Source organism: Corythoichthys intestinalis, chromosome 21, assembly GCF_030265065.1.
Source record: "Corythoichthys intestinalis isolate RoL2023-P3 chromosome 21, ASM3026506v1, whole genome shotgun sequence".
Taxonomy (NCBI): domain Eukaryota; kingdom Metazoa; phylum Chordata; class Actinopteri; order Syngnathiformes; family Syngnathidae; genus Corythoichthys; species Corythoichthys intestinalis.
This window is the reverse complement of record NC_080415.1, coordinates 35,908,661-35,936,428: the sequence shown is the minus strand read 5'-3', so window position 1 is coordinate 35,936,428 and position 27,768 is coordinate 35,908,661. Positions and strand designations below refer to the sequence as shown.

At 39.2% G+C, this 27,768-nt stretch overlaps 1 protein-coding gene across 5 annotated transcripts in view; it reads right to left on the bottom strand.

Annotated features, from left to right (window-relative positions):
* Nucleotides 1-830: 830 nt before the first annotated feature.
* Nucleotides 831-27,768, bottom strand: part of myocd (myocardin) — a 49,061-nt gene continuing 22,123 nt past the window's right edge. For 2 of the 5 annotated variants that reach the window (XM_057825791.1, XM_057825792.1), the window contains 10 exons: nucleotides 23,281-23,436; nucleotides 17,610-17,794; nucleotides 17,254-17,346; nucleotides 16,860-17,173; nucleotides 14,269-14,425; nucleotides 13,534-14,037; nucleotides 11,063-11,560; nucleotides 10,600-10,746; nucleotides 8,781-8,838; nucleotides 831-5,640 (listed from right to left, as the gene is read on the bottom strand). In XM_057825791.1, coding sequence (XP_057681774.1) covers nucleotides 5,078-5,640; nucleotides 8,781-8,838; nucleotides 10,600-10,746; nucleotides 11,063-11,560; nucleotides 13,534-14,037; nucleotides 14,269-14,425; nucleotides 16,860-17,173; nucleotides 17,254-17,346; nucleotides 17,610-17,794; nucleotides 23,281-23,436 — 2,675 coding nt within the window. In that variant the 3' untranslated portion in view covers nucleotides 831-5,077. The remainder of the gene's footprint in view (nucleotides 5,641-8,780; nucleotides 8,839-10,599; nucleotides 10,747-11,062; nucleotides 11,561-13,533; nucleotides 14,038-14,268; nucleotides 14,426-16,859; nucleotides 17,174-17,253; nucleotides 17,347-17,609; nucleotides 17,795-23,280; nucleotides 23,437-27,768) is intronic. The other 3 variants (XM_057825795.1, XM_057825796.1, XM_057825794.1) reach the window with 2 other exon arrangements.

Here is a 27,768-nt window from a genome sequence, read left to right as displayed (position 1 = left end):
GAGGGGTTGTTTTGATTTTCTTTACGCTTCTGTTTTTCATTTGTAATAATATTTTGTTCATAATTATGTTGTTGTTTATTGTGGTTCTATGTACATTAAAAATGAATAAAAATATTTGAAAGGAAAAATTGAATCGTAGTTACTTCCTGTTGATTTGAGGACATTTCACAGACAGGTCCTGTTGATAACAGGTCTTTTTCTCTTAATTTAGGGACATGTGGGGGACACGTCCTGTTGATATCGGGTCACTTCCTGTTGATTTGGGGACACTTCGGGGACACGTCCTGTTGAAATCATGCCACAAAATGTCAGTGGGCTGCAATGGTAAATGGTAAAAAATCACAAGAACCTATGTTTTCCTGCCATTGAAAATGAATTGGAAATTTGGGCATACATGGCTGTCAATGGCATCCCATTAGAAATGAATGGGGCAGTTTTTAGCAAATTTTGGGGGGGAATGTAAATTCTGTATACAACTTTTTTGCCCCTTAATTTTTTTAATGTGTAATTTATGCAATTTGGTCAATAATTGTAGGAAAAGTAGCGTTTTGAAAAATATTTTTTTCAAAAAAAATCTTTGGGGGGTCGTTCGAAAAATTCCCTGCTTCGAGCGAAAATTCCGGTCATTTTGATATTTGAACAGTGACGTTCTGTCAAGCAGTTTTGGTTGTGTGGCCAAACGCCTTTCAAAAAAAAAAAAAAAAATTGCAAAGTTAATATGCGATAAAAAGTATGTAAATGAGGTTGCAAATGGATTTACCAAGTGGTTGCTGCCTGCCGATGAAGCAAGCAAACATGAAATACAAGCCAAAAATGTTGAGTGTCACTGATTTTATTGTGGGTACAAAGCAATAGTTGTCTGACACTAACTAGTTGCATCTCGCATGATAACCTCCCCACAACAAAGTAGAGAGCTGTCAAAAAGTAGTACTTACATGTGCAACAAAGTGAAACATCTAATTGGGGCAGCTACTTTTAGGAAGGCCAGCTGTGGTGAGTTAAAAGGCAGTATTTACATTGAATTCTGTATACAGGTACACATATATTACATTTATTTCTCACAAGTGCTAGTACTGGACAATTCATGAGGCACACGTTTTAAGAAAATGGATTCATTTGGAAGTGTTTTCAGCTTGCAACACATTTTCAAAGACAAACATCTGTGGTCCAAGCACTGGAGTTTCTATACAAGCGGCATTCTATATAGAAAGGAATGTCAGTAGAAATACATGTAAAAGTACAAATGTTGTAATAGCAAATAAATAACTGACTTGCCTGGAGTTTTAAGGGGTGGACATTTTCAGACATTATTTGTTAGAAAAATGGAGATTACCGTATTTTCCGCACTATAAAGTGCACCTAAAAGCTTTAAATTTTCTCAAAAGCCGATAGTGCGCCTTTGCCTTATATATGGATCAATATTAGTTAATCATGGCATGACATTTTCTTTAACGCAGTTTCATCTAGTGGATAATGCAACCCCAACAACTACTACTATTGCGCCTTATAATGCAGTAGACCCTAGATATGAAAACCGTTTTCAAATAGGCCAGTGTTTTCCAACCTTTTCTGAGTCACGGCACATTTTTACATTGGAAAAAATCTTGAGGCACACCACAAACTAAAAATGACTTTCTGTACAGCGTATTTAATTTAGGGCTGTCAAACGATTAAAATTTTTAATCGAGTTAATCACAGCTTAAAAATTAATTAATCGTAATTAATCACAATTCAAACCATCTCTAAAATATGCCACATTTTTCTGTAAATTGTTGATGGAATGGAAAGATAAGACACAAGACGGACATAAACATTCAACATACTGTACATACGTACTGTATTTGTTTATTATAACAATAAATCCACAAGATGGCATTAACATTTATGTGTATTTTGCATAGCTATTTGATTGGGAATGCCAGTTCTCTTTGCATTGAGCGCTTTTCTTTTTGTGAACATTATTTTTTTTAAGAGATAGGCCCATTATTTTTGTTGTGCTTTCACTAAATGATACTGTACTGTAGCGACTTAACTGTTCCGCCCAAATGCATGATGGGAAGTTGGGCAACCATGACTGTCAGTGGTGGCTGCAAATGGTATACAGTATGTTCTGCGTTGTGTTCGATTAGGCGTATTAAGAAAAAAATTGTCTCATGCTCCGCCCAAATGCATGATGGGAAGTTGGGCAACCATGACTGTCAGTGGTGGCTGCAAATGGTATACAGTATGTTCTGCGTTGTGTTCGATTAGGCGTATTAAGAAAAAGATTGTCTCATGCTCCGCCCAAATGCATGATGGGAAGTTGGGCAACCATGACTGTCAGTGGTGGCTCCAAATGATATACAGTATGTTCCGCGTCGTGTTCAATTAGGCGTGTAAAGAAATAGATCCTCACCTGCTCTGCCCAAATGCACGACGGAAAGTTGAGTAACCATGACTGTCAGTGGTGGCTGCAAATGGTATTCAGTATGTTCTGTGTTGTGGTCAATTAAGCGTGTTAAGAAAAAGACTGTCTCTTGCTCCGCCCAAATGCACGATGGGAAGTTGGGCAACCATGACTATTGGTTGTGGCTGTCAAAGCTTCCAATAAAAGGCGCAGTCCAATGAGCGCCTCTGTCCACTCGCATTTCTCTGCCTTTTTGCGCTCAATGTGTTAAAACGGCGTCATTGTAGACTGTCTGAGGCAACGCGTGAACGGGTCATTCCGTCCATGCGTTAATTGCGTCAAATATTTTAACGTGATTAATTTTAAAAATTAATCACGCGATAAATTTGACAGCCCTAATTTCATTATAATATAATTTTTCAATTTTTATACTTTCTCAGTGTGACATTTGATGAAACGTGAAACATCGTGGAGTAGGTTTCGTCTAATTCCCGGTGAAAGTAAATCCGAATTAAGCGTAGCTTTCACTGGATTGCCTTGCTTTTGAGCTCTGTCTTCATCTAGACCAGGGCTCAATTTGGGTTTTCCAAGTTGTCCTTTTTAAAAACTTATCCATGACTGCCATCATGTGTGCGTCACAAGGAAAGTTGTTGGTCGCGTGCGGGTGAGCGAGGTAATTGTATGTTTTGCGTTCAAGAACTGCTCGGAATTGTACATTAAGTATATATTACAATGTGGATCTCAGCACGTCTAATGTACATCCATAGACTTCACTATCAGTTGACGAGACAGCTCCTACAGACATTGCGCCACACCTCCCCGTAGGGGGCCGACCCAGGCAGAACGTTGAGTTAGCTTTCACTGTGTTAAACTCAAACACGCGCTGCGTTCTAACGCCGAGTTTCGGTTGGTGCATCAGGTGGCAGCAGAGATTGACTGTCTCCCCCAAGGGAGCAGTGATGGCCAAATGAAGCTTCTTGAACCAATGAATGGTGGTTCATGATGGTTCATTTGGTCTTATGACAGTCGTATGCTGCCGCTGTCACATAAAATGTTACCGGTTAATATCTTTTGCTGTAAATATCCCATAATACATTGAGGATAGCTGCGGCTTACAGTCCAGTGCGGCTTATCTATGAACAAATGTCGTTTTCATGCCAAATTTGAAGGGCTTATAGTCAGGTGGGCCTTATAGCGTGAAAATTACGGGAATGGAAAAAATTTAAGAGTTCCAGGATTCAATACTCATGGATATTTATATACAGTGCCATCCATAATTATTGGCACCCCTGAAAAAGATGTGTTTTTTAGCTTCTAATATACAGTATATATTTTTTTATTCAAATAGTATGGGACCTTAATGGAAAAAAAGAGAAAAATCCAACCTTCAATACAAGTGCATTCATTCAGTGAGGAAAAAATCCCACATAAAGAAAAAAATATTTGACATCAAATAATGTGTGTCACAATTATTAGCACCCCTGGTGTTAATACTTTGTACAACCCCCTTTTGCCAACAAAACACGGTCTGGGGACTGAGATGGCCATGGGAGGAGCTTGATTTTGTGTCTGGTGAACCATTTCTGTGTAGATTTGGCCATATGTTTAGGGTCATTGTCTTGCTGAAAGACCCAGTGATGACCCATCTTCAGCTTTCGGACAGAGGGCAACAGATTTTGATTTAAAATGTCCTGATATTTCAAAGCATTCATGATGCCATGCACCCTAACAAGGTTCCCAGGGCCTTTGGAAGCGAAACAGCCCCACAGCATCACTGACCCACCCCCATACTTCACAGTGGGTATGAGGTGCTTTTCAGCATGCGCATCTTTCGTGGCACGCCAGACCCACTTAGAGTGTTTGTTGCCAAAAAGCTCAAACTTGGTCTCATCTGACCAAAGCACACGGTCCCAGTTGAAGCCTGGGACCGTGTGTATTTTTGTGTGAGGGTTGGGTTTTGTATTAAAAGTTGGATTTTTCTCTTTTTTCCATTAAGGTCCCATATTATTTGTATTAATATATATATGTATATATATATATATATATATATATATATAGATTAGAAGCTAAAAAACACATCTTTTTCAGGGGTGCCAATAATTATGGAGGGCACTGTATATATATATATTTTTTAAAAGTCTGCAAAACCCCATTTAGAGGTTTTTGTAAAGCCCAAAATAAGTCAATCCACTCATCTTTCACAATTGGGATTTTTACTGATTTGTTTTTCTTGTGTATGAGATTGGTATTCAATTTAATCTTTTTTTTCAGTCATGGTTGCTGGGCAAAAAAATATCAATCATCTTGGTCCTCTTTTTCCTCCTCCACAAAAACATGAAAATGGCTTCATAGACCTTTTAGCCTCCATTGCCTTTTATATGATCACGCAAAGTGTATCAAATACTGTTCAACTCAATTAAACTAAAGGTGCACAGTGAGTTTTGTTCATATTTACATTCAAAGATAGTTATTAACACAAAATAGTGATGCTGTACCTTTCAATATTTAATAAATGGGTATTATGAATGCTGGGGGTTGGCTTTTCTGAGTTATTTTCTCTGAAAATTCATTGGTTAACGCATGTGATCCGTGCAGTTTGTTAAAAGCTGGTGTCTTGACTTTAGCTTGTGGAGGACCAAAACTGACAGAATGAAATACATCCTCCATATTAGCTTGGTAACAGATTTGTTTTCACCAGTGCTCCAGATGAAGGTCCATCGAAGAGTTTAAGTTTATGTCGTTGACATCTAAGAACTCTGCATTGAAAATGCTGGGCACAATCGGTGTCGGAACATTGAAGGCGGCGGTGGAGGTGGGTGGCGTCAGGTCCAGCCACTCCATCGTCTCCCATGGGGTTTCACTGAAAGCCATGCTAACCATCCCCTGAACCTCAGGGACAGAAGACACTTTGTTCAGCGGGGAAAGAGGCGTGATGTTGGCCCCGACTTTGTCCTGTTGGGAATGATGAGGATGGCACTGGTGGTGGGGGCTGTTGTATCCGTCGCCGTTTCCTTCATCTTCTTGGCGCCCGTCGTCGGTGGTCATCTTAAGAGAGGTTGTCTCGCCTCCCCTGCTCATTGGGCCCAGCAGAGTCTCCAGATGGTCGTAATGAAGCTGTGTGGGCGATTGGTGCTCGTAGTGGCGGTGGAGCCTTGGGACGAGTAGGCTGGGGTACCCTGGGAACACAGTAATGTGAGGCAAGACTTTGGTTACAGAGGACCTCTCCCTCTCTTCTCTGGCGTTAGCTGGCATCTCTTGAAGAGAAAGAGAAGATGAGGGAGTATCGTATCAGGTTGATGCTTTTCTTACCAAAATGTAGAAAAGTCTAGGTACAAACAATTAGCATGTGTCCTCACTTGACAGGTTTTTTTGAGTGCTTTGTTTCGCGTGATTAAAAAAAGTCAGTTCAGGACTATTTGGGGCGATCTGAGCCAAATCAGCAGCTGGGCTGCAGCTATCGATTAATCTATCAATTACTTTGAATAATCAAGTCATCGGATTAGGAACATTAATAATTAGGGGTGTCAAACAATTAAATTTTTTAATCGAGTTAATTACAGCTAAAAAATTTATTGTAATTAATCGCAATTAATCGCAATTCAAACCATCGATAAAATATGCCATATTTTTCTGTAAATTATTGTTGGAATGGAAAGATAAGACACAAGATGGATATATACATTCATCATACGGTACATAAGGACTGTATTTCTTTATTATAACAAAAAATCAATAAGATGGCACTATCATTATTAATGTTCTGTTAAAGCGATCCATGGATAGAAAGACTTATAGTTCTTAAAAGATAAATTTTAGTACAAGTTATAGGAATTTTATATTAAAAACCCTCTTCATGTTTTCGTTTTAATAAAATTTGTAAAAATTTTCAATCAAAAAAATAAACTAGTAGCCCGCCATTGTTGATGTCAATAATTACTTAAACAATGCTCATGGGTGCTTAAGCCTATAAAATCAGTTGCACCCCAACGCCAGCAGAGGGCGGCAAAACTCCAAAAAACACAAGTACACCTTTCACTGTACTGTCATTTTAATCTGTTTGAGAAGGGCATTTGTGCGTTAATTGCGTCAAATATTTTAACGGGATTAATTTAAAAAATTAATTACCGCTCGTTAACACGATAATTTTGACAGCCCTATTAATATTCAATATTTATTTTAGGAGAGGTAATGCAAAGGCTTGCTAATTAAAAGAGCATTAAATGCTAATACAAAATAAAATTCCGAATTTTTTTCCCCCAAAATATGCAGAAATGTAGTTTCATTTGACAAGAGCAATAAATGCATTTAATAATCAAAAAAACTGATATTAAAACATAATAAATGGGGATCGAAGTACAACAAAAAAACAATTTGCTAACTTCCATAGCAAAAGTCTGCTAGCTTAAATGCTATGAAATGTTTTTTTTTTTTTTTTTTTTAAGATGCTCTGAACATTTTTTTTTAAAGACTGCTAAATATACTACTAAACCAAATTACAAATGCATAAACAATCATATTAGCTCAAAAACTTATTACCTTATGTTGGTCTTAACAGGGAGCAGCTGGATGCTTCCATGTTAGATGAGTTATGTCAGATTCACTGTTACCAATAGAGGATAGTCGATCCACCCAAATCAAGACCATTAAATGCTAACACTCTAAAAACTAACCATTACAATGCCACTCTAATTAAACAAATCCTGGAAGTAGCAAAATTCGAAGCTTTTTTTCTATTGGAATTACTCAAGTTAATTGATTAGTCGTTGCAGCACTTAGTGCTATGAAAAAGTGTCTGAACCTTTTGGAATGTCTCACATTACTGCATAAAATCACCATCAAATGTGATTATATCTTTGTCAAACTCACACAGATCAAAAAACAGTGTCTGCTTTTACTAAAACCACCCAAAACATTTATAGGTTTTCATATTTTAATGAGGATAGCATGCAAACAATGATAGAAGGGGGGCAGGAAAGTAAGTGAACCATCACATTTAATATTGATTGTGATTTCTGTAAGTCTTTTGCAGACTCTAGGGTTCATTTTTACCTCCCTGAGTATTCTGCGCTGAACTTTTGGCGTCATCTTTGGTAGATGGCCATTCCTTGGGAGAGAAGCAACACTGCCATACTCTCGCCATTTGTAGACAACTTCTCTGTCAATGGATGAACATCCAGACTTTTAGAGATGGTTTTAAAGATGGATTCTTTCCCAGCTTTATACAAATGAACAATCCTTGTTTGCAGGTCTTTAGACAGCTCTTTTGACCGAGCCATGATGCACATCAGACAATGCTTCTGATCAAGACAATTCTTCCTGTGTGTGTGTTTCATAGTGGTCAGGGCAGCTTTAAACCACTCATCAGTGATTGGGAACACACCTGACTTAAATTTTTGGGTAAAAATTGCTTTCACTTGCTCTTTAAGTCTCCTTAGGCAGACGGTACACTTATGTTATTTTCTCCCTTCTGTCATTGTCTGCATGCTATCCTCATTAAAATATGAAAACCTATAAATGTTTGGGTGGTTTTAGTTACAGCAGACACTGTATTATCTGTGTGATTTTGACAAAGATCAGATCACATTTGATGCTAATTTTCTGCAGAAATGTGAGAAATTCCAAAAGGTTCAGATACATTTTCATATCACTGTATACGAGAATTATAGAAAAGCAAAGATGCAGATCAGTGTTAAACTGGCCATCAAACTACCACGAAACTAGCAGTGAAACCAGTCGCCTAGTAGCAGGGTAGGCTATATGTCTGTCTGTGTCAGACAATGTACAAGGATAAACATCGTTAGAGATGCCAGTATGACTAAATATATGCCACCTATTATTAGTAGGACGAGAGATTTTGATTCCTAAGAATATTTAACAGCTACGCACACTAGCCTTCTCTTTGGGCTCCCCTGAATATTCTAATTAGATCCACGAAAGCTACACCAGAAATTCTGCCTTTATCTTCTAAATAACAAGACAACAATATTAGGCGAGACTGCAAAAGGAAATTGATTTTCCATGTCGTCGTTTCATGAGAATTGATCAAACGTAAACATGCTAACAGTTGCTCGGCGGCAGTTACAGTTATTGCATTTTTCCGCAAGCAGGCCCGCATATTTATTAAGGAAGAATAACATGGGCTTAACTGCTTCACATCAAATGAACATATTAAAACAAGTGTGACACGAATCCAAATATTCCAAATAAACATTGGTGTGGAATTTTTCTGCACTTTACTAGGTAGACTTTGACTACTAGCCTTCTTGACTATTGAGCATTATTAACACATTTTTGATATTTGGTTGATTGGATTGCATGAGTTCGTGCATGTGTACTGTACCGAATGCATGTGTTTTTTTTTTTTTTTCTGTATATATCATAAAGTTGACATTACCTCCGCTTTCTATGAGGACATCCAAAAGTTCGTCCATCTGCTGACTTCGGGTCAGCTGCTGTAACACATAAATGTTGAATGTGAATCATGGTGTTGATTTTTACTTGGAAAAGACAAAAGCCATTTAACAGGTTAAAGTTTGGCAGAACAATTTAAGACCTCTGTGAAGTTGGCCCCTCATCAGACTCATTGGATCAATTCTGTCATTCGTTTGTGCTACGTTTGTGCTGTAAAAATTCCGTTTGTGCTGCTATCGTTTTTTGAGATGCAGTAATCCTTCGCTACTTTGCGTTTCAAACTTTGCGATCTCAGTCCATCGTGGATATTTTTCAATTACAAAAAGTAAATGAAGTTGCTTATTAAAGTTAACGATCATTGACAGACATTTGATCTTAGCATAGATGCTTGGAAGCCGAAGCTTCAAAGCGCCGCATGCGTCGATCATCGATTAAATTGTTAAACAGTTGCTATGGCAACTCCGTGTGTCAGTGAGTAGCTTGAGCGGATTTGAGTGGACTCACTCAATGAAGCATTTAATAAATACATGGACTTTTTTACTTTATTATTCTTTAAAACTAAGTGGTATGAACAATTTATAAAATATATGCGTAAAAGGTTTTTTTTTTTGTTTTATTATACTTTGGGGAAAAAAGTAAAAAAAAAAAAAAAAAAAAAGTCTTATACAGTATGTATCTCTTTCCAATGCCAAATCTAAATAAATATATTGAACACACACAAAAGAAAAAAAAAATTGGGGGGGGGGGGGGGGGTGCGCTACTTCGCAGTTTTTCACTTATTACAGCGGGTTCTGGTCCCTATTAACCGCAAAAAACGAGGGATCGCTGTATATTCGAGTAATGGTGTCACTTGCACCCCCCCTTTTTTGAAGATTGGACCCAAATTGGTGCCATTTGTTTGTGCTAGATTTGTGCTCGTTTGTGCTGTAAAAATTTTCAGTTGTGCTTCAACCGTTTTATAGATATTGATATATTAATTTCGAGTGATGACGTCAATCGCAGCATCTCCGTCGTGACTGACGAAGGGTAGCAACTCTCTCAATAACAGACAACTCGCGATATTGTAGCACATACAAATTGCACCGCTTCGGGTCCATTTTGCAGTAAATGGGGTGCTTGAGATGATAATTTCGAGTGATGACATAATCCCAGACCCCCATTTACTGCAAAATGGACCCGAAGCGTTGCCATTCGTTTGTGCTACGTTTGCGCTAGTTGTTGGGGCACCCATCTGTAATTGAGTTACTAGGCCTTGTCAGCCGCGACGGATGTGCTGCAGTTGACGTCATCACTCGAAATTAATACCTCAACATCTATAAACGATAGCAGCACAAACGAACCTTTTTACAGCACAATCCTAGCACAAACGAATGGCACCATTTCGGGTCATTTTGCAATAAATGGGGGGCTGCACGATGTCAACAATCAAAATTAATACTTCAATATCTCAAAAATGATAGCACAAACAATTTTTTAACAGCCCAAACGTAGCACAAATGATTGACAATATTTTTAGCCATTTTTGAACAAAATGGGGGGCTGGGTGACCTCAGATTGACCTTAAAATAATTTTCAATATCTCAAAAATGATAATAGCATCACAAACAACATTTTTTTTTCCAGCACAAATGAGCACAAACCTAGTACAAACAAGTGATATATTTTTCTGGAAATTTGCATCTGATGGGGGCCAACTTCACAGAGTTCAGTTTAAGTTTTTACTTCATTTAGTTGTGGGCATATTAGGATGACATAGACAACAGAACAACAGCTGAACAGAAATCCATCTAATCAGCCTTTACCTTTGGTTGCATATTTGGGTTGCCAAGCTTGGCTGATCCATTGTGATTAAGGCTATAATCAGATGTATTGGAATAAACTCCCTGAAGGCCTCTTTGGTCTGCAGGGTAGGAACAGTTGACAGCCTGAGAGCCATTCTTATGATGTACCTGTAGTGAGACAGCGGGATCGATGTTAGAGGTGTGTAAATGTATGTAAAGTTGTGATGTTATGGTTCAAACAATGAAGCACTTTTTAAAAAATACGATATATCGGTCAACCTCTAACTGGACATTCATGAAAAAAAAAAAAATGTATATACAATACAATACAATACACTGCACAACAGCTCAAGTTGGGCTAAGCCACATCGGTCAGCATGTTAAGATCCTAAAACCTACAGTATACCGTATAAAGGTTGAGTTGCCCTTGAACGCCCCAGGTCACTGTCCTACCCATCAATGCTACAACCAAAACGCATCGTACCTGCATAATGCATCCTCCGGTACTGCAGTGGTTGGGGGGACCACAGCCATCCCTCCCTACCGGAGTTGATAGTATGTAAGGGTTGCTAGGAGACGACGGCTGGGGGCTTCCGGCAGGCTTCCCGATGGGCGAGTCCTGCGGTGAGCACTGCGGGCTGAGGAAAGCCGTCATGGTGGATGGGCTGCCGGAGGAAGGGGCTGGCTTCATACACTGTGGCCCGCAATCGCCCCCCATATTAGGGAGCATGGTGTTGCAGTGTCCCATGTCCTCCATGCAGTTCCCAGGAGAGCTCTTGATATGTTTGGGAGAGGAGAGCGGGCAGCTTGAAGACAGTGACATTGGCTCTTGTTTGATGTTCACCTCGTAGGGATGATGGCCCATCATTGCTGGAGTCTGATTGTGCATGGCGAGATTGTGGGACGGAGATGGGACGATAGTGCCTTGTGTCCCTCCATAGCAGCGTTTTCTCTTGTGTAGCTGCATCTTTAGTTCCTCAACCTGACAAGAAAAGGCATAGGAATGAACATTTTACTGACTACAAGTACATTATACTGGACACCAGGGGTCACAAACAAGGGCGGACTGGCATACGGGGATACCGATACAGTTCTCATTTTTGTTGCAGTGTAAATGCAAAAATCTGAATAAGTGCTAGCTAAGGTTGGTGAATAGTAGTAGTGGACCTCTCTGACTACTCCCAGTCTCAAAACTGCATTTTTACTTTATCAGTATTTAGAAATTTCGAATTAAATGCCCCAAATGTGGACTTTGATCTGGTTACAGTTCTCATTTTTGTGGCACTGTAAATCCACAATTCTGAATATGTTCAGGACAAGGATGGTGAATATTAGAAGTGGACCTCTCTGACTACTCCGAGACTCAAAACTGCATTTTTACTTTACCAGTATTTAGAAAATTTGAATTAAAAGCCCTAAATGTGGACTTTGATCTTTGTTCTCATTTATGTGGTGCTGTAAATCCACAATTCTGAATAAGTTCAGAACAAGGATGGTGAATATTAGAAGTGGACCTCTCTGACTACTCTGAGACTCAAACTACATTTTTACTTTACCAGTATTTAGAAATTTTGAATTAAATGTCCTAAATGTGGACTTCGATCTGGTTACAGTTCTGATTTTTGTGGTACTGTAAATCCACAATTCTGAATATGTACAGGCTAAGGTTGGTGAATATTAGTAGTGGACCTCACTGATTACTCCCAGATTCAAAACTGCATTTTTGCTTTACCAGTATTTAGAAAATTTGAATTAAATGTCCTAAATGTGGACTTTGATCTGGTTACAGTTCTCATTTTTGTGGCACTGTAAATCCACAATTCTGAATATGTACTGGGTAAGGTTGGTCAATATTAGTAGTGGACCTCTCTGACTACTCCCACACTCAAAACTGCATTTTTACGTTACCAAAATTTGAAAAATGAATTAAAAGTCCTGCATGTGAATTTTGATCATGTTACAGTTCTCATTTTTGTGGTAGTGTAAATCCACTATTCTGAATATGTACTGGGTAAGGTTGGTCAATATTAGTAGTAGACCTCTCTGACTACTCCCATACTCAAGACAATGCATTTTTCACTGTACCAAAATTTTGAAAATTTGAATTAAAAGTCCTCCATGCATTATTTGATCAGGTTACGGTGGACGGTAGTGGACCTCTCTGACTACTCCCACACTCAAAACTTCATTTTTACAGTACCAAAATTTGGGAAAATGAATTAAAAGTCCTGCATGTGAATTTCGATCATGTTACAGCTCTAATTTTTGTGGTACTGTAAATCCAAAAAATCTGAATATGTTCAGGATAAGGATGGTGAATATTAAAATTGGACCTCTGACTACTCCCAGACTCAAAATGCATTTTTATTAGAAAATTTGAATTAAATGTCCTAAATGTTGACTTTAATCTGGCTATAGTTCTCATTTTTGTGGCACTGTAAATCCACAATTCTGAATATGCACTGGCTAAGGTTGGTGAATATTAGAAGTGGACCTCTCTGACTACTCCCATACTCAAAACAATGCATTTTTCACTGTACCAAAATTTTGAAAATTTGAATTAAAAGTCCTACATGCATTATTTGATCAGGTTACGGGTGAGAGTTGTCATTTTTGTGGTACTGTAAATCCACAATTCTGAAGAAGTTCTGGCCAGGGTTACTGAATATAAGTAGTGGACCTCTCTTTGTTTCTGGCTGGATGGCATCCAACACCATCCATGAAGTGGGCCGGTCTTTCAATAACTCCCGGGAAACTCCGGCCCCCCCAGTCCTCCCCTGGTCACAAACTCTACTAGTTTATGTGAAGGGCCACCAGTATGATACACATATACTGTATGAAAAAAAAAAAGCTCCAATTTTGTATTTCTTATGATACCAAACCCAGTTCTCAACTAATGTTCTGTCTCCTGTGCAGTTAAAAAAAGTACTTGAAGTTGAGTGTAGCAGTGCTCACCTGTCTTTGCTCCTGGTGTAGCTTCCATGTCAGCTCTTCAATCACCTTTTGCTTTTCTACCAGCATTTTGTCTTTTTCTGTATCCATCCCTTCCATTCCTCCACCTTCTCCCGCTCGCGATCCAACCCCTCCCAAGGTGTCATCTGCTCCGAGCCGTCCTGGAGAGGCTTGCAGCGCGAACTGTGGCGGAGAGGACATGGGCACATCGCTGAAACTGTCTGGGAGGGAGCCGCTAAGGGAATGCTCAGAGGACGCTGGTGAGATTGGTGGGGTGGAAGAGGTGCTGGGATAGGGGTAATAACCTCCCTGGGACAAGGTGCTGGAAGACGACGGAGATTGGTAAGAAGGCGTAACTGGGAAGGTCACTGTGGTGATATCGGAAGAGCCTGAAGGCGATGAGCCCGAATTGGAGTCCCTGAAGGGTCGGAGTCGCTCGATGAGAGCCGTCTTGGTACCTGACACAGGCATTCCACGGATGCGAAGATGCTGCCGGAGCTCGGAAACCTTGTAAAGTAAAATATTTATGATTGAATATCTAGTTGTCATTTAAAAATAACAAAGAAAAAGCAGTAGCAGGCCCATCACCAGAAATTAGTCTTAAGAGGGTGGGAGAGCACAGGGTTTAGGGTTTTAAAGTATAGTTGGAAGTAAGTTGTACAATTTAAAAGATGTGGTGTGAGTGAGCAGGGGGGCGAAGCCTTTGGTATGTTGACGGGTCTGAGCAGGAGCACTTACTTTAAGGTCATCCAGGTTGGCTGGAAGAGGTCCAGGTTTTACTGAGGAGATGGTGCTTTGGTTGGGATATGTGGTCTTGATTGGTGAGGAAGAGTTGCTGTCGCCAGAGTTGGATGGACCACTGGGGGTACAGCCAGACAACTGCTCACTGGAACCTCTAGAATGAAGGATTTGCGCACATTACATAATAAGAACAGCACAATAAATAACTTGATACTGTATTGTTGACTTGGTTATTGGAAAAAAAAAACTTGTAATACCTGAAGGAGAAAAAAGTTCATTCCACAAACTAGGGATGTCCCGATCGCATATTTTTGAACCCGAGTCAAAGTCACCTGATTTTAAAACACTACAACTACCAAGGTTGGATCAGTTGATACACATCAATTTTGTATCCAGAGAAGGGTCATCTGACCCTAATCGGCATATCTTTTGTGCGCATTGAGGTCTTCATTAGTCATTCCCCTTCACACTCGCAAAACCACAGGGTTGGATTGCTCCAATTAGCATCTTGAGTGTTTGCAGGGCAGGGCTGTGGACCGCTTAGGCAGGCAATCGGGCGGACAACCTTTTTACATCTTCCAAAAGCTGCCTACGTACAAGGGACGGTGTAATAAAAAACAAAGCCATTTTTTATGTGGTGACATATGACACTTCACCCTTTTCCCGGGGCTAGGTGTTGGAGGGTGTTGACGAAGCAATTTTTCCTTCTGCGCCTTCTTTGTGCCCACATGAGAGTGAGCCAATTCCTTTACAAGACCCACCAAGAAGTCCACCCGTCTCTTATATTCAAGATGCTAATTGCAGCTATCCATAGTGAACCCCCTCCCTTCACACCTAGGCAGCGACTCCACAGGAGTGTAGGGGGGGTCGTCTGCTGGATTGCTTGTTTGAGTGGTCTATTGTTTGACAAAGCCAAGTAGTCAGTTTGGTATCGAGGTAATTTGACATCTTTCTGGTCTTTCTTTATAGCAAAAAAAAAAAAAAAAACCCGGGACTTCCAGTGAGGATACCGAGTCCCGATCAGATATCGGTTTTGTTTTTTGGCTCTCTATATAATACAAATATATAATATACTTTGCCCTAAACATATTTCTGTAATTTCCACCACGCGAAATGCCTACTTTGCACGCATTGCAAGTAGTATCTCCCCGTTGATGGTAAAACATTTCCCCATGGCATACGTGTTCCCACGTTAGCTTCCAGAACATTATTCTATTGGGGCTGTTTACAGTACAGGTGGTCCCCTGGTTACGATATACCTGACTTACATGATTTCGTCTTTTTGACGCCGCAATCTCGTCTGCCATTTTGTCTCCAGTCAATTTTTTTTACCCGTTCGCCCGTAACCGCCGATTTTTCGAAAAAAAAAAAAAATTAAAAATTAAAAAATAAAAAGTTTCAAAATGTATCTAGTACTACATTTTTTGACCAAATCACATAATTTGGGCATCATCATACAGAATTTGGAAAAAAATTACGGTTCCCTGGAAATTTGCCAAAAATGTTCCCATTCATTTTTAATGGGGTGCAACTTTCAAATTTCCCATTCACTTTCAATGGAATTTACATTGTGTTGATGCCATTGACGGCCATGTATGTCGAATCTATTGATGCCAACGTACTTGGATTCAATTGACGCAAATTTAAGTCGATGCCATTGACGGCCATGGACGTCCAAATTTCCCATTCATTTTCATTGACATTTACTTTCATGTCATTGACAGCCATGTTTGTTGATTCTATTGATGCCAATTTACTTAGATTCCATTGACGCAAATGTAAGTCGATGCCATTGACGGCCATGGACATCCAAATTTCCCATTCATTTTCATTGGCATTCACTTTCATTCCATTGACAGCCATGTTTGTGGATTCTATTGATGCCAAAGTACTTGGATTCCATTGACACAAATGTAAGTCGATGCCATTGACAGCCATGGACGTCCAAATTTCCCATTCATTTTCAAAGGCATTTATTTTGTTTAATGCCAATGACTGCCAAGTTTGTTTATTCTATTGATGCCAACTTATATGGATTCCATTGACGCAAATGTAAGTCAATGCCATTGACGGCCATGGACGTCCAAATTTTCAACACGCCCTTCAAATGTCCCCAAATGACCTGATATGGCTAGGACACGCCCCCCAAATGACCCCAAATCAACAGGAAGTGACCTGATATTGTCCCTGAAATGTCCCAAACCAACCTGGATCTGTATCTTCACACAGCAAAGCCGTAGAGTAATTCCTCCAGAAAATGCAGTTTCGAGTTGAAAATAATATACTGTTTTCTTGCTGAGTGTTTATTTTAACCATGTTAGCATTGTCCTTGTGGATAGACGCAGCAATATGTGCTTGTCTGTCAATGTTAATTCAAAATAGTTGGAAACCTTTATTGATTTATTTTTGGAGTAAAATCTTTAAATGTTACAGACGAAAACATTTTTCGTAAGCGTTGACCAAAACGAGACGAAACACATTTTGCGATGACTACAAGACTACTAAGAAGTATTGTCGTCCAAAAGACTAAGACGAAAATTAAAAACAACACTGGTTGAAACTGTTTTAAAAAATTATTATTCCCTTACTTCTGCATCTGTGCTGGTGGGTGTGGCTGGTAACTGAAGCCACGTTGTCGCTGCTGAGCCTGGCCTTGCATCTGTAGAGAGTGTGTATGTTGCTGCGACTGGGAGTGATTTTGAGCGTGTTTCTGTTGGCTTAAGATCTGCAGCTGCAGGAAGAGCTGCTGCTGCTGGAGGAGTCGGGCATAGGCAGAGTCCATAGGTGGAGGCGACTTATCGGCCTTCTGGTCTGGCGGGATATACTGGTGGTATTTCAGCTTTTTCACTTTGGGCTTCACATCTTTGGGCTTCTTATGGCGGTTCTTGTCTGATGTCTTAGACTGGTTGGAAAAGTGAAGGACATGCAAAATATTTATATAACTGTAAAAATATTAGAGCATGTCTGTAATTCTGCGCCAACCTTGACAATAGCAGGGACTGGTATTGGGGGTGTCGCGTGGTTGTTGCAAACTTCATCCTGGCTTTGGTCAGATGGCTCTCTGGTTGTGCCCTCCTGTTCACGAACAAAATACATGTTGAGTTATTTTTGACAGATATGCAAGGTGGTGAATGTTTTTTTTTTTTTAGGATTAATGTTTAAAGCTTGCCACACCAGAGAGCATAATACTAAGTGGGATGTAGTTTACTTTCATGCCACAAGGGGACAGAATAAGCAAAGATGAAAGAACCGAGCGGGGTAACTGTCAACTGGTTAGAAACTTGAAGCTGGAAATGGAAACTTTAATGTCATGTTTTTAAGACTAAGATTGCCTGTACCTGCTGAGTGCTGGCGAGCGCAGGTGAGGAAGACGAGGAGGGCAAACTGCCGATCATCTCGGACGGAGGGCATGCTGAACTCTGAGACTCATCGCTGTGGTGTTGTTCAGGAGACAAACTTTCACTGCTGCTGTCCTCCTCAAAGGCATAAGAGTCCTCTTGCTTGGGGAACTTGCCATGATTTACTGTAAGAGAGTTTTGAGCATGACCAAAGATGATCAAGATAAAGAGCAATAACGTAAGACTTATTCTGTCAGGTATCGAGAATAAAACGATGTGTTGACCCCAAATTCTGGTAAGGCAAAGAAAACTAAGATGAAGCTAAGAAAATACTAAAGATGTCCCGATCGATCTGGATGCCATTCGATCGGGTCCGATCACGTCATTTTCAAAGTGTCGGAATCGGCAAAAAAATATCTGACATGCGGTTTTTTAATATATACTGTATATACAGTATATTTTTTATTTAAATCGTTTTTCTAATTGTATTTAACGTTACCGACAAAATGTCTTACACTCATCCAGAGTAGTTTTGTCTTAAAGTAGGGCTATCAAATTTATTGCGTTAACGGCGGTAATTAATTTTTAAAAATTAATCACGTTAAGTAATTGACGCATGCTCTGCACGACCCACTCACGCATTGTCGATTTCAATCTATAAAGACGCCGTTTTACCTATAGGTAGCGCTAAAAGGCAGCGTTTAATGAGTAGAGAGAATTTTGACAGCCTTTGGGGCCATTTATATGTGGCTAAAACCTCACAATACCTTTCTCAGCAATTGAAAATAACGTGGGAGGCAATGTGGGGAAGAAAGGTAGTAGTTGATCATTTTCTTAACACTCTATGTTTTTTCCCAACGCAGAGAAGATATATCAATTGGTGCCCCTATGCACAGTCATGGTTGCACTTCCCATCATGCATTTGGGTTGAATGGCTGCAGTATCATTTACTGAAAGCTCAACAAATACACTAGATGGCAATATTTAGTCACAATATACAAAGTCACAGTTATCCTTTAAGAATTACAAGTCTTTCTATCTGTGGATCCCTCTCACAGAAAGAATGTTAATAATGTAAATGCCATCTTGAGGATTTATTGTCATTATAAACAAATACAGTACTTATGTACTGTATGTTGAATGTATATATTCGTCCGATTTTATTCATTTTTTTCTTAATGCATTGCCAAAATGTATATGATCGGGAAAAATTATCGGGAATGATTGGAATTGAATCGGGAGCAAAAAAAAAAATAAAGCAATCGGATCTGGAAATATCGGGCTCGGCAGATACTCAAACTAAAACGATCGGATCGGGAGCAAAAAAAAACATGATCGGAACAACCCTAGAATATACAGTACTGTACATTAAAAAAAACCTCCATCAGACTATTACACCAAGACCAATCAACCCTGTATTTTTTGGACTATAAGGCATATTGGTTCATCGATGCACTACATTTGTCATTTGTTCATCTTTAACATTGTTACCAATGTCTTATTTATTAATATGATTATTACATTTAAAAAAAAATATTTATTGGTTTAATAAGTGATGAATGTGTGCTTTGAGCACTTTGGTAAAACCGTACAACACAATTATGCACCGAAAAAATCAATTCCAAGTCATCAAGCACAACCAGAATGACTACATAAGGCGCACAGTCAATTTTCAGGAAAAATAAAGGAATTAAATGTGCCTTTCAGTCTAAAAAATACAGTAGGCCTACATGGTTAGAGAGTGACAATATACTGTTTGGTTGAATGTTGTCATTCGGCTTCATATATCCTTCACTGAAATATATACACAAACATTGAACAAGTACTACTGTGCTATAACAGGCTAAATCCTACCGTCTACTGGCTAACTCAGAATCTAGTACAAGTACTACTGTGCTATAACAGGCTAAATCCTGCCATCTACTGGCTAACTCAGAACCTAGTACAATTAAGCCTGTCGCGATATACAATAAGTCCATTTATCGCACGGTAAATAAAAATGAAGGCGTAATTTTATCCCCTGCAATTTATCGCCGGGCATGCGGCAGTTGTGCGGGAGACTTGCTGTAATAAGTTTGGCTTCCTTGTAACCAGCTAAGCAATATGCTGTGATGAGGACTCACTGTTTTGTTGACTTGTGGGTATGTTCATTTAATACCTTTGAATTTGAGTGACCATCATTCAATGGAGGGAGGTGGGGCCGAGTGCACAGTCGGCGCACAGCAATAAGCGAGCAGAGTGGGGAAGACGAAAAGGGACTGGAAATCCTGATTTCCAAGCCAAACACCACAGCCCCGGTATTGGAATAATTTGATTTTAAACCAAATGAAAATGGCGAGGCAACCAAAAAGGATGAACTAGTCTGCTTGTTTGTTTGGAGGTTGTTTCAACAAAGGGGGCCAACACAACAAATCTACATTCATTTGAAACACCATCACCCCTCTCAGCAGGGCCGAGAACTAAAAGTGGTATTTGCCATGTGGCAGAATGGATTTTGCCATGTGGCATTTTTTTTTTTTTTTTTTTTGCAATGTGGCAAAATTGATTTTGGCATTTGGCAAAATGAATTTTGCCATGTGGCATTTTTTTGCCATATGTTTTTTTTTTTCTTTCAACCATGTGGCATTTTTGCCATGTGGCAAAATTAATTTTGCCATGTTTTGCCATGTGGCATTTTTTTCTAGCCATGGGGCAAAATAGATTTTTGCCAAGTGGCATTTTCTTAGCCATGTGGTATTTTTTTACCATGTGGCTAAACTGATTTTAGCCATGTGGCATTTTTTAGCCATGAGGCAAAATGGATTTCGCCATGTGGCATTTTTTTCTAGCCATGAGGCAAAATTGATTTTGCTTTTTTTTTTTTTTTTTTGCCATATGGAAAAATAAATTTTACCATGTGGCATTTTTGGGGGGTATGTGGCAAAATGAATTTTGTATTTGGCTTTTTTTTTTTTTTTTTTTTTTTTTTTATGTGGCAAAATGGACCCCCCCCCCCCCAAAAAAAAAAAAAAGCCAAATAGCAAAATCCTTTTTGCCACATGGAAAAAAAAAAAAAAATCCCACATGGCAAAATCCTTTTTGCCACATACCAAATGCCACTTTTGGTTCTCGCTGTGTCTCAAAATCATGCATACTCTGGCCAAATTCTTACAATTGACTCTGACGAAAATCAAACACGTTTGCTCGTTCACTCATCATTTGTGTTGCTAATCCCGACCAGAGTCGTGGAAGTGCTATGATGGAGTTATTACAGTAAACCAATGGGCAAGAGTACATGCTGAACTGGTTGCCAACCAGTTGAAGGGCAGAAAGTGTTGAAAAAATCTGGCTTCAATAATGGTTAACCTTATATTTTGTGGCCTTTAATAAAAAAAAGCATGGCTTAAACAACCAAATCTGAAACATATATGTACGTTGTGTCGTAGCTCATGGGCTTGTAATGTGCGACACTTGACTTGCATGACTCACTGACACCTGGTACGCACTCAGTGCGGAGGTGTTACGCTGCTCTGGTGAAACACTGACATAGCCACTTCGCATCCTGGTTGGCTGCACTGACAAGAGCTTGAGTTGTGATAGGAGGAACCGAGAGTGCCTATCTGAGAGAGAGCAGTGGTGTAGATTGGTGTGTATGTGTGAGTGATATAAGATTGTCTTTTTGCATCCAAACATGTGACAACCAAGAACAGATCTCTGGTTTCAATCACTGCACTGAGCTCATGAAACCCATTAACCCTCTGCAACACACAAACATGCAAAACTTCATAAATTAAATAAATAACCTCTTGATGAAACTGTTCATCAGATGCTATAGAGACTGTGACAGCATAATTATGTGACGTCTGCAAGCTTTGGACATTTCCACTGTTCTATTCGAAACCTTTGTAGGTGGCTTTGTGGAGCAATGCGAGGTTGTAAATGCTCAAACAAGTGTCAAAAGGAGAGGTAGTTACAAACATACACATACAGCCAACTGCCACTGTTCCCCAGAAAACACACATGTGCTTGAAAACACACTTCTAAAGAAAATGGGTGCGCCTAAATACAGCTGCTGCTCATCCCAATAAAGCCCTCAATCCTTCTGCAGCCGTATTGTAAACCAGTTGACTCCATCTTTCTTTACGCAGTATGTTTACTGAATGATCAAGGCAAACAGAATCTCAAACCACCATAGAAAACATACACAACATTACACTGTCAGCAAAGATATAGCGAGAGCGCAAAACATGGAGGAGATCACAAGACAAGACAAACAGTGCATGAAACGACTTTGTGTACGATGCTACATCAAGAGCGGTTCCTGGAATTGTAGATTAGAGCACAGAGGTGTTCTAAGAGGGATCCCCAAGCACTTGAACCTCCCCAATAAACAGTGATCAAACCTCTATTTTTACGATTAGTCGACTGATCTAATAATTTTTAAAAAATTAAAAATTTTTTTTTTTACTAATTTAGCAATGAAATTTTTGTTGACGCTTATCAATTCACAAAAAATATATTGGAACACTTAAATTATTTATTAAAGTACAAATAAACACGTAAATAACAATAATAAATCACAGATAAACAATTAGTTCAAATGCTGATAGAATTAACTAGTGTAGCATCCCGATTGGAAAGATGGTCTCTTAAACTGATGGTTTACAACTTTTATTCCATCCTTGATGTAAACACACTGTAAGAGCTACGGTGCACACAAATAAAACAACACAATTAGAAATTAACAAAAACTTTTCACCTTTTTCCTTTGAAACCTTATTTATATTTCAATGAATTGCCTATATGAATTGCCTTTACCTTATTACCTTATCATTGACAATCTCTCCCTTGAGTGCAATCACTGTATATACTGTATATATTTATGACCTTTTAACCTTATATAATTTTCTATACCATAAAATAAACCATAACATGAAATAAACCTTTCAATTAGCATTAAGAACAATACTAATAGCACTTATAGGCCCCATTGTCAATGAAACATCATTATTTAGTAAGGCGACAGCACCCTCTGGTGTACAAAAAATGAAAAAAAAAAAAAAAATTACAAACTCGGTGACGGCGCTTAAGGTGTTTATTCACGACCGATGAGCAGCCAAGTTTGGCATGGAAGAGACAGGACAGAAGAGTACACCCTCCTTTGTTTCTTTGAAATAAGTCAATGTTTTGGACACTCTGGTGCGCATTTTTTGGCTTTGTGCCGCTTTCCCCGCTTGCATACATAGCATCCGACATTCTGAACTTTCCACACATATATTTTTTTTAACCCTTCATTAACCGTCGACGGGATGTTGTGCTCGTCGACGGATTTACGTCATCGATGACGTCGACTATGTCGACTAGTCGGGACAGCTCTAGTCCTAAGCAGCCTGGTTTAGAATTCCCCTCAAGAATGATGGGAAACAAAAAAATGCTCATTATCAGCTTATTATTATAAATATTCTTGTAAGTTAATTTTATTGCTGACACTGCATTTTGGGGTCATCAACATGTTGTGCCCCCCCCCGACCCAAAAGTCAAACTCCGCCTATGGTTTAGGTATAATTCGGGGGAACAAGCATGCAACAGCCCCTCCCTTCTAATTCAACAACGTGATGTGAAAATTCTAATCTACGCAGTTTGAGATGCAGGTGTATTAATACACTACGGTGGAGCATCTCTCTGCTGATACCTGTTGTGTTGAGGGTAGAGTCTAGAGGAATTATTTTCTTTTGGAGCAGATCGAGGGGCCCCGGTCTGAGGGCCAGTTTCTCACTGAGCTTCTCTGCGAGGCGGCCTCGCTTTAACCTCACTTGGTCCTCCACTGAGGACCCGACTGAGGTTGAGTCTGGGGAGCACACAGCAGGGTCACAGCATCAACAACATGACACCCAATGCACTCTGGCACTGGAGTGGAGATTTACTGAAAAAACATAGTCAAATGCAATTGAAGAGCACACACTTCTGTATTGCCAACTGAGAAAAATAATCCAACTTTTCTGAGAAACGAAGCAAAGACAAAGCAAAAAAAAAAAAAAAAACAAACACAAAGTCTATCCATCTATTTACAGTTTTCAGAGGGGAATAAGGGAAGCTAAAGTCTACTCTAGCGGTCATTCAGTGGTATGAAAAAGTATCGGAACCTTTTGGAATTCCTCACATTTCTGCATAAAATCATTATCAAACATGATCTGATCTTTGTCAAAATCACACAGATGAAAAAAGGCAAGGCAAGGCAAATTTATTTATATAGCACAATTCAACACAAGGCAATTCAAAGTGCTTTACATCACATGAAGATCATAAAAATCACATTAAAATTAATAGAACGTAAAAAAAATAAATAAATAATCGAAATAGGACATAAAATTATTCATAAAAATCGCATTTAATCACGAATAGAATAAAAAATAAACATATAAAAAATAAAACAAATATTACTACTACTGCTAATAATTGAAATCCGCAATGGAGATAAGAATAGAAAGCAAATAAAATGAAATATATAGACTGTTATGGATATGCAGTGCTAAACAAAAGCGTTTTTAGCCCTGATTTAAAAGAGCTAACAGTTTGAGCATACTTCAGACCTTCAGGTAACTTGTTCCAGAGGTGAGGAGCATAATAACTAAATGCTGCCTCACCCTGCTTGGTTCTTGTTCTTGGACTATACAGGAGACTGGTTCCAGACGACCTTAGGGGTCTAGATGTTTCATACGATTCTAACAAATCAAGCATGTATTTTGGTCCAAGGCCATTAAGTGTTTTGTAGACGAGCAGTAATATTTTATAGTCTATCCTTTGACTCACTGGAAGCCAGTGTAACGATTTCAAAACCGGTGTAATGTGGTCCAGTTTCCTTGTATTTGTGAGGACTCTGGCTGCAGCATTCTGTACTAGCTGCAGCTTCCTGACTGATTTTTTTTTATCAAGACCTGTAAATATGCCGTTGACATAGTCCAATCTGCTGAAAATGAAGGCATGCATAAGTTTTTCCATGTCTTGAGTCAGAAGCCCCTTAATTCTGGCTACATTTTTTAGGTGGTAATAAGCAGATTTAGTGACTGACTTTAGATGGCTATCAAATTTTAGGTCTGAGTCAATAATTACGCCAAGGTTTCTGACTTGATTTGTAGCTGTAAGTGACATTGTGCTAAGGTGCCTGCTTATCTTTGACCTTTTCTTTTTTGGCCCAAAAATGAAACTGACTGCTTTAACCAAACCAACCATTTATAGGTTTTCATATTTTAATGAGGATAGCATGCAAACAATAACAGAAGGGGGGGGAAATAAGTAAGTGAACCCTCTGCCTAATGAGACTTAAAGAGCAATTGAAACCAATTTTTACCAAACAATTTAAGCCAGGTGTGTGCCCAATCACTAATGAGTGGTTTAAAGCTGCCATGCCCACTATAAAACACACACCTGGTAAGAATTGTCTTGATGAGAAGCATTGTCTGATGTGCATCATGGCTCGGTCAAAAGAGCTGTCTGAATACCTGAGATCAAGGATTGTTGATTTGTATAAAGCTGGGAAAGGATACAAAACCACCTCTAAAATTCTGTATGTTCATCAATTGACTGTCAGAGAAGTTGTCTACAAATGGAGAGAGTATGGCACTCTTGCTTCTCCCCCAAGGAGTGGCCGTCCACCAAAGATGACGTCAAGTGTTCAGCGCAGAATACTCATAGAGGTAAAAAAGAACCCTAGAGTGTCTGCTAAAGACTTACAGAAATCACTAGTGCAGCCCAATATGTATGTGCACACATCAACTATATGTAAAACTATGGCCAAGAATGGTGCTCATGGGTGGACTCCACGGAGGAAGCCACTGCTGTCTAAACAACATTTAATGTTCACTAAAAGGCACTTGGATACTCCACAGAAGTTATGGCAAAATATTTTGTGGACTGATGAAACCAAAATTGACTTGTTTGGGAGTACACACAACGTCATGTGTGGAGGAAAAATGGAACAGCTCACCAACATCAATACCTCATCCCCACCGTGAAGCGGTGTGGAGGGAGCATCATGATTTGGGGCTGTTTTGCTGCTTCAGGGCCTGGACAACTTGCAATCATTAATGGAACAATCAATTCAAAGGTTTATCAGGATGTTTTGCAGGAAAAACCTGAGGACGTCTGCCAGAGAGTTGAAGCTAAAAAGAGGATGTATGCTGCAACAAGACAATGATCCAAAACACAGAAGTAAATCAACTTCAGAATGGTTTCAGAAGAACAAAATACACATTCTGGAGTGGCCAAGTCAAAGTCCAGACTTGAACCCTCATTCAAGCCAGACATCCCAGTTATCTGACTGGACTACAGTAGTTTTGTAGAGAAGAATGGGTCAAGATTAGTCCTGATCGATGTGCCATACTGATCTGCAGCTACAGCAAGCATCTGGTTTAAGTTCTGGCTGCCAAAAAAGGGAGGAGGGGCACAAAATATTAAATGTGATTGTTCACTTGCTTATTTTTCCCCCTTCTGTCATTGGTTGCATACTATCCTCATTAAAATATGGTAACCTATACATTTTTGGTTTTTAGTTAAAGCAGACCGTTTTTCATCTGTGTGATTTTGCAAAGATCAGATCACATTTGATGGGGATTTTATGCAGAAATTTGAGAAACTCTAAAAGGTCCAGATACTTTTTCATATCACTGTTTATAATACAACATAGCAGGGATATGACATGGTGCACAGGTCATATGCAGGAAGTTTTTTTTTTGTTTTTTTGTTTTATCTGTGTCATTTTGACAAAGATTAGATCACATTTGATGGTGATTTTATGCAGAAACGTGAGAAATTCCAAATGGTTCAGATACTTTTTCATACCACTTTATGCTTTGTCATATTTTATCGTCTTAGCTCGACATATCTCCAGTGCTCTTTGCTGTGTGCTCTTGTTTGGTCGAAAATACTATTCCATCTCTGAAAAAAGCGCCACTGCCACCCACTGACTAATAAATGTACGTTCCCCGAGGTCATATGCACCACACCCGGCATCGCCCTGCGCCCCACTATTTGAGAAGTATTGATCTAAAAGATGATATTAATCAATATTTTGCGTTTTGATCAAATTCGATTAGATCATACGAAATCAAACCCCTGAAAAGGTACCAAACTTTTCATTGCCAGCTAATGTAGCATTTTAATGATGTTTAAGCAGTCATAATGCAGTCAACCTGCAATATATGACATCCCCTAAGTAATTACATAAGTTTCATATCCCCTTTCGAAAGTGCATAGTTTGTTGTATTAAAAAAATTGAGGGAATCCACAAGTGATTTGACGTACAGTACATCATGTTTTTATCCTCTCCCCATATTCCCTGTCCGGTGGCCTAGCGCCATGTACAGCCGGAGATACGTTGACTTACTAGACAAATAAATGAACTGGCTGTAATTAAACGGCTGCGGCAGGTGAGATTTTCAACCTACCAAAATCTCCGTTAAAGCTAGTACAAATAATCACTCCCAGGGCAAATCTTGCTGGAGCACTCGCAAGAGCGATTAACCACAAGTGAGGCAAGCGTACCAAATCATTTTTATTATCTGAGTGTGAGAAAGAGCAACAGAACTTATTTGGTCAAACCCAATTTGAGTCCAAATTCTGAAGGGCCGTATCAGTGGAGTAGGTGCCAAAAGTAAATGAAGGATATGGAGGTTTGTGCTGGACAACCCAGGTAAGATTATTAATATCTAATGAAAAAGTATTGCATTATATTTAAAACATGATTTTGTACCTCAGGATTATCTGTACCAATACCAGATTCAATGATTTATTTTCTCAGTTTCTCTGTGTTTTGTCTACAGAGACGTGACCCAAAGTATTTGGCTTTTTCTAAGAAAATATACTTCAAAAGTCAAACGAAAACTTGTGTTACATCAGCTTAGTTCGCATCCGTAATTCAGATATGAAAAAAAAAAAACTCACTTCACGTTAAACAGTATACAGCTAGTTCCCCGGGTTACGAACGAGTTCCGTTCCTATGCTAATCTATAAAATTTAGTACATGTTTTGAACTGCGGAGGGCGCCATGTTTTACATGCACATTGCACGCTGGGGGTGATGACACGGTTGGACTGGACTGGGAGAATAGCTGTGCTAGCTAGCAAGCGAAGCTAGTATGAAGACTGGCATGATTTTGTCAGATTCTGCTGCTTGTCAGATTGTT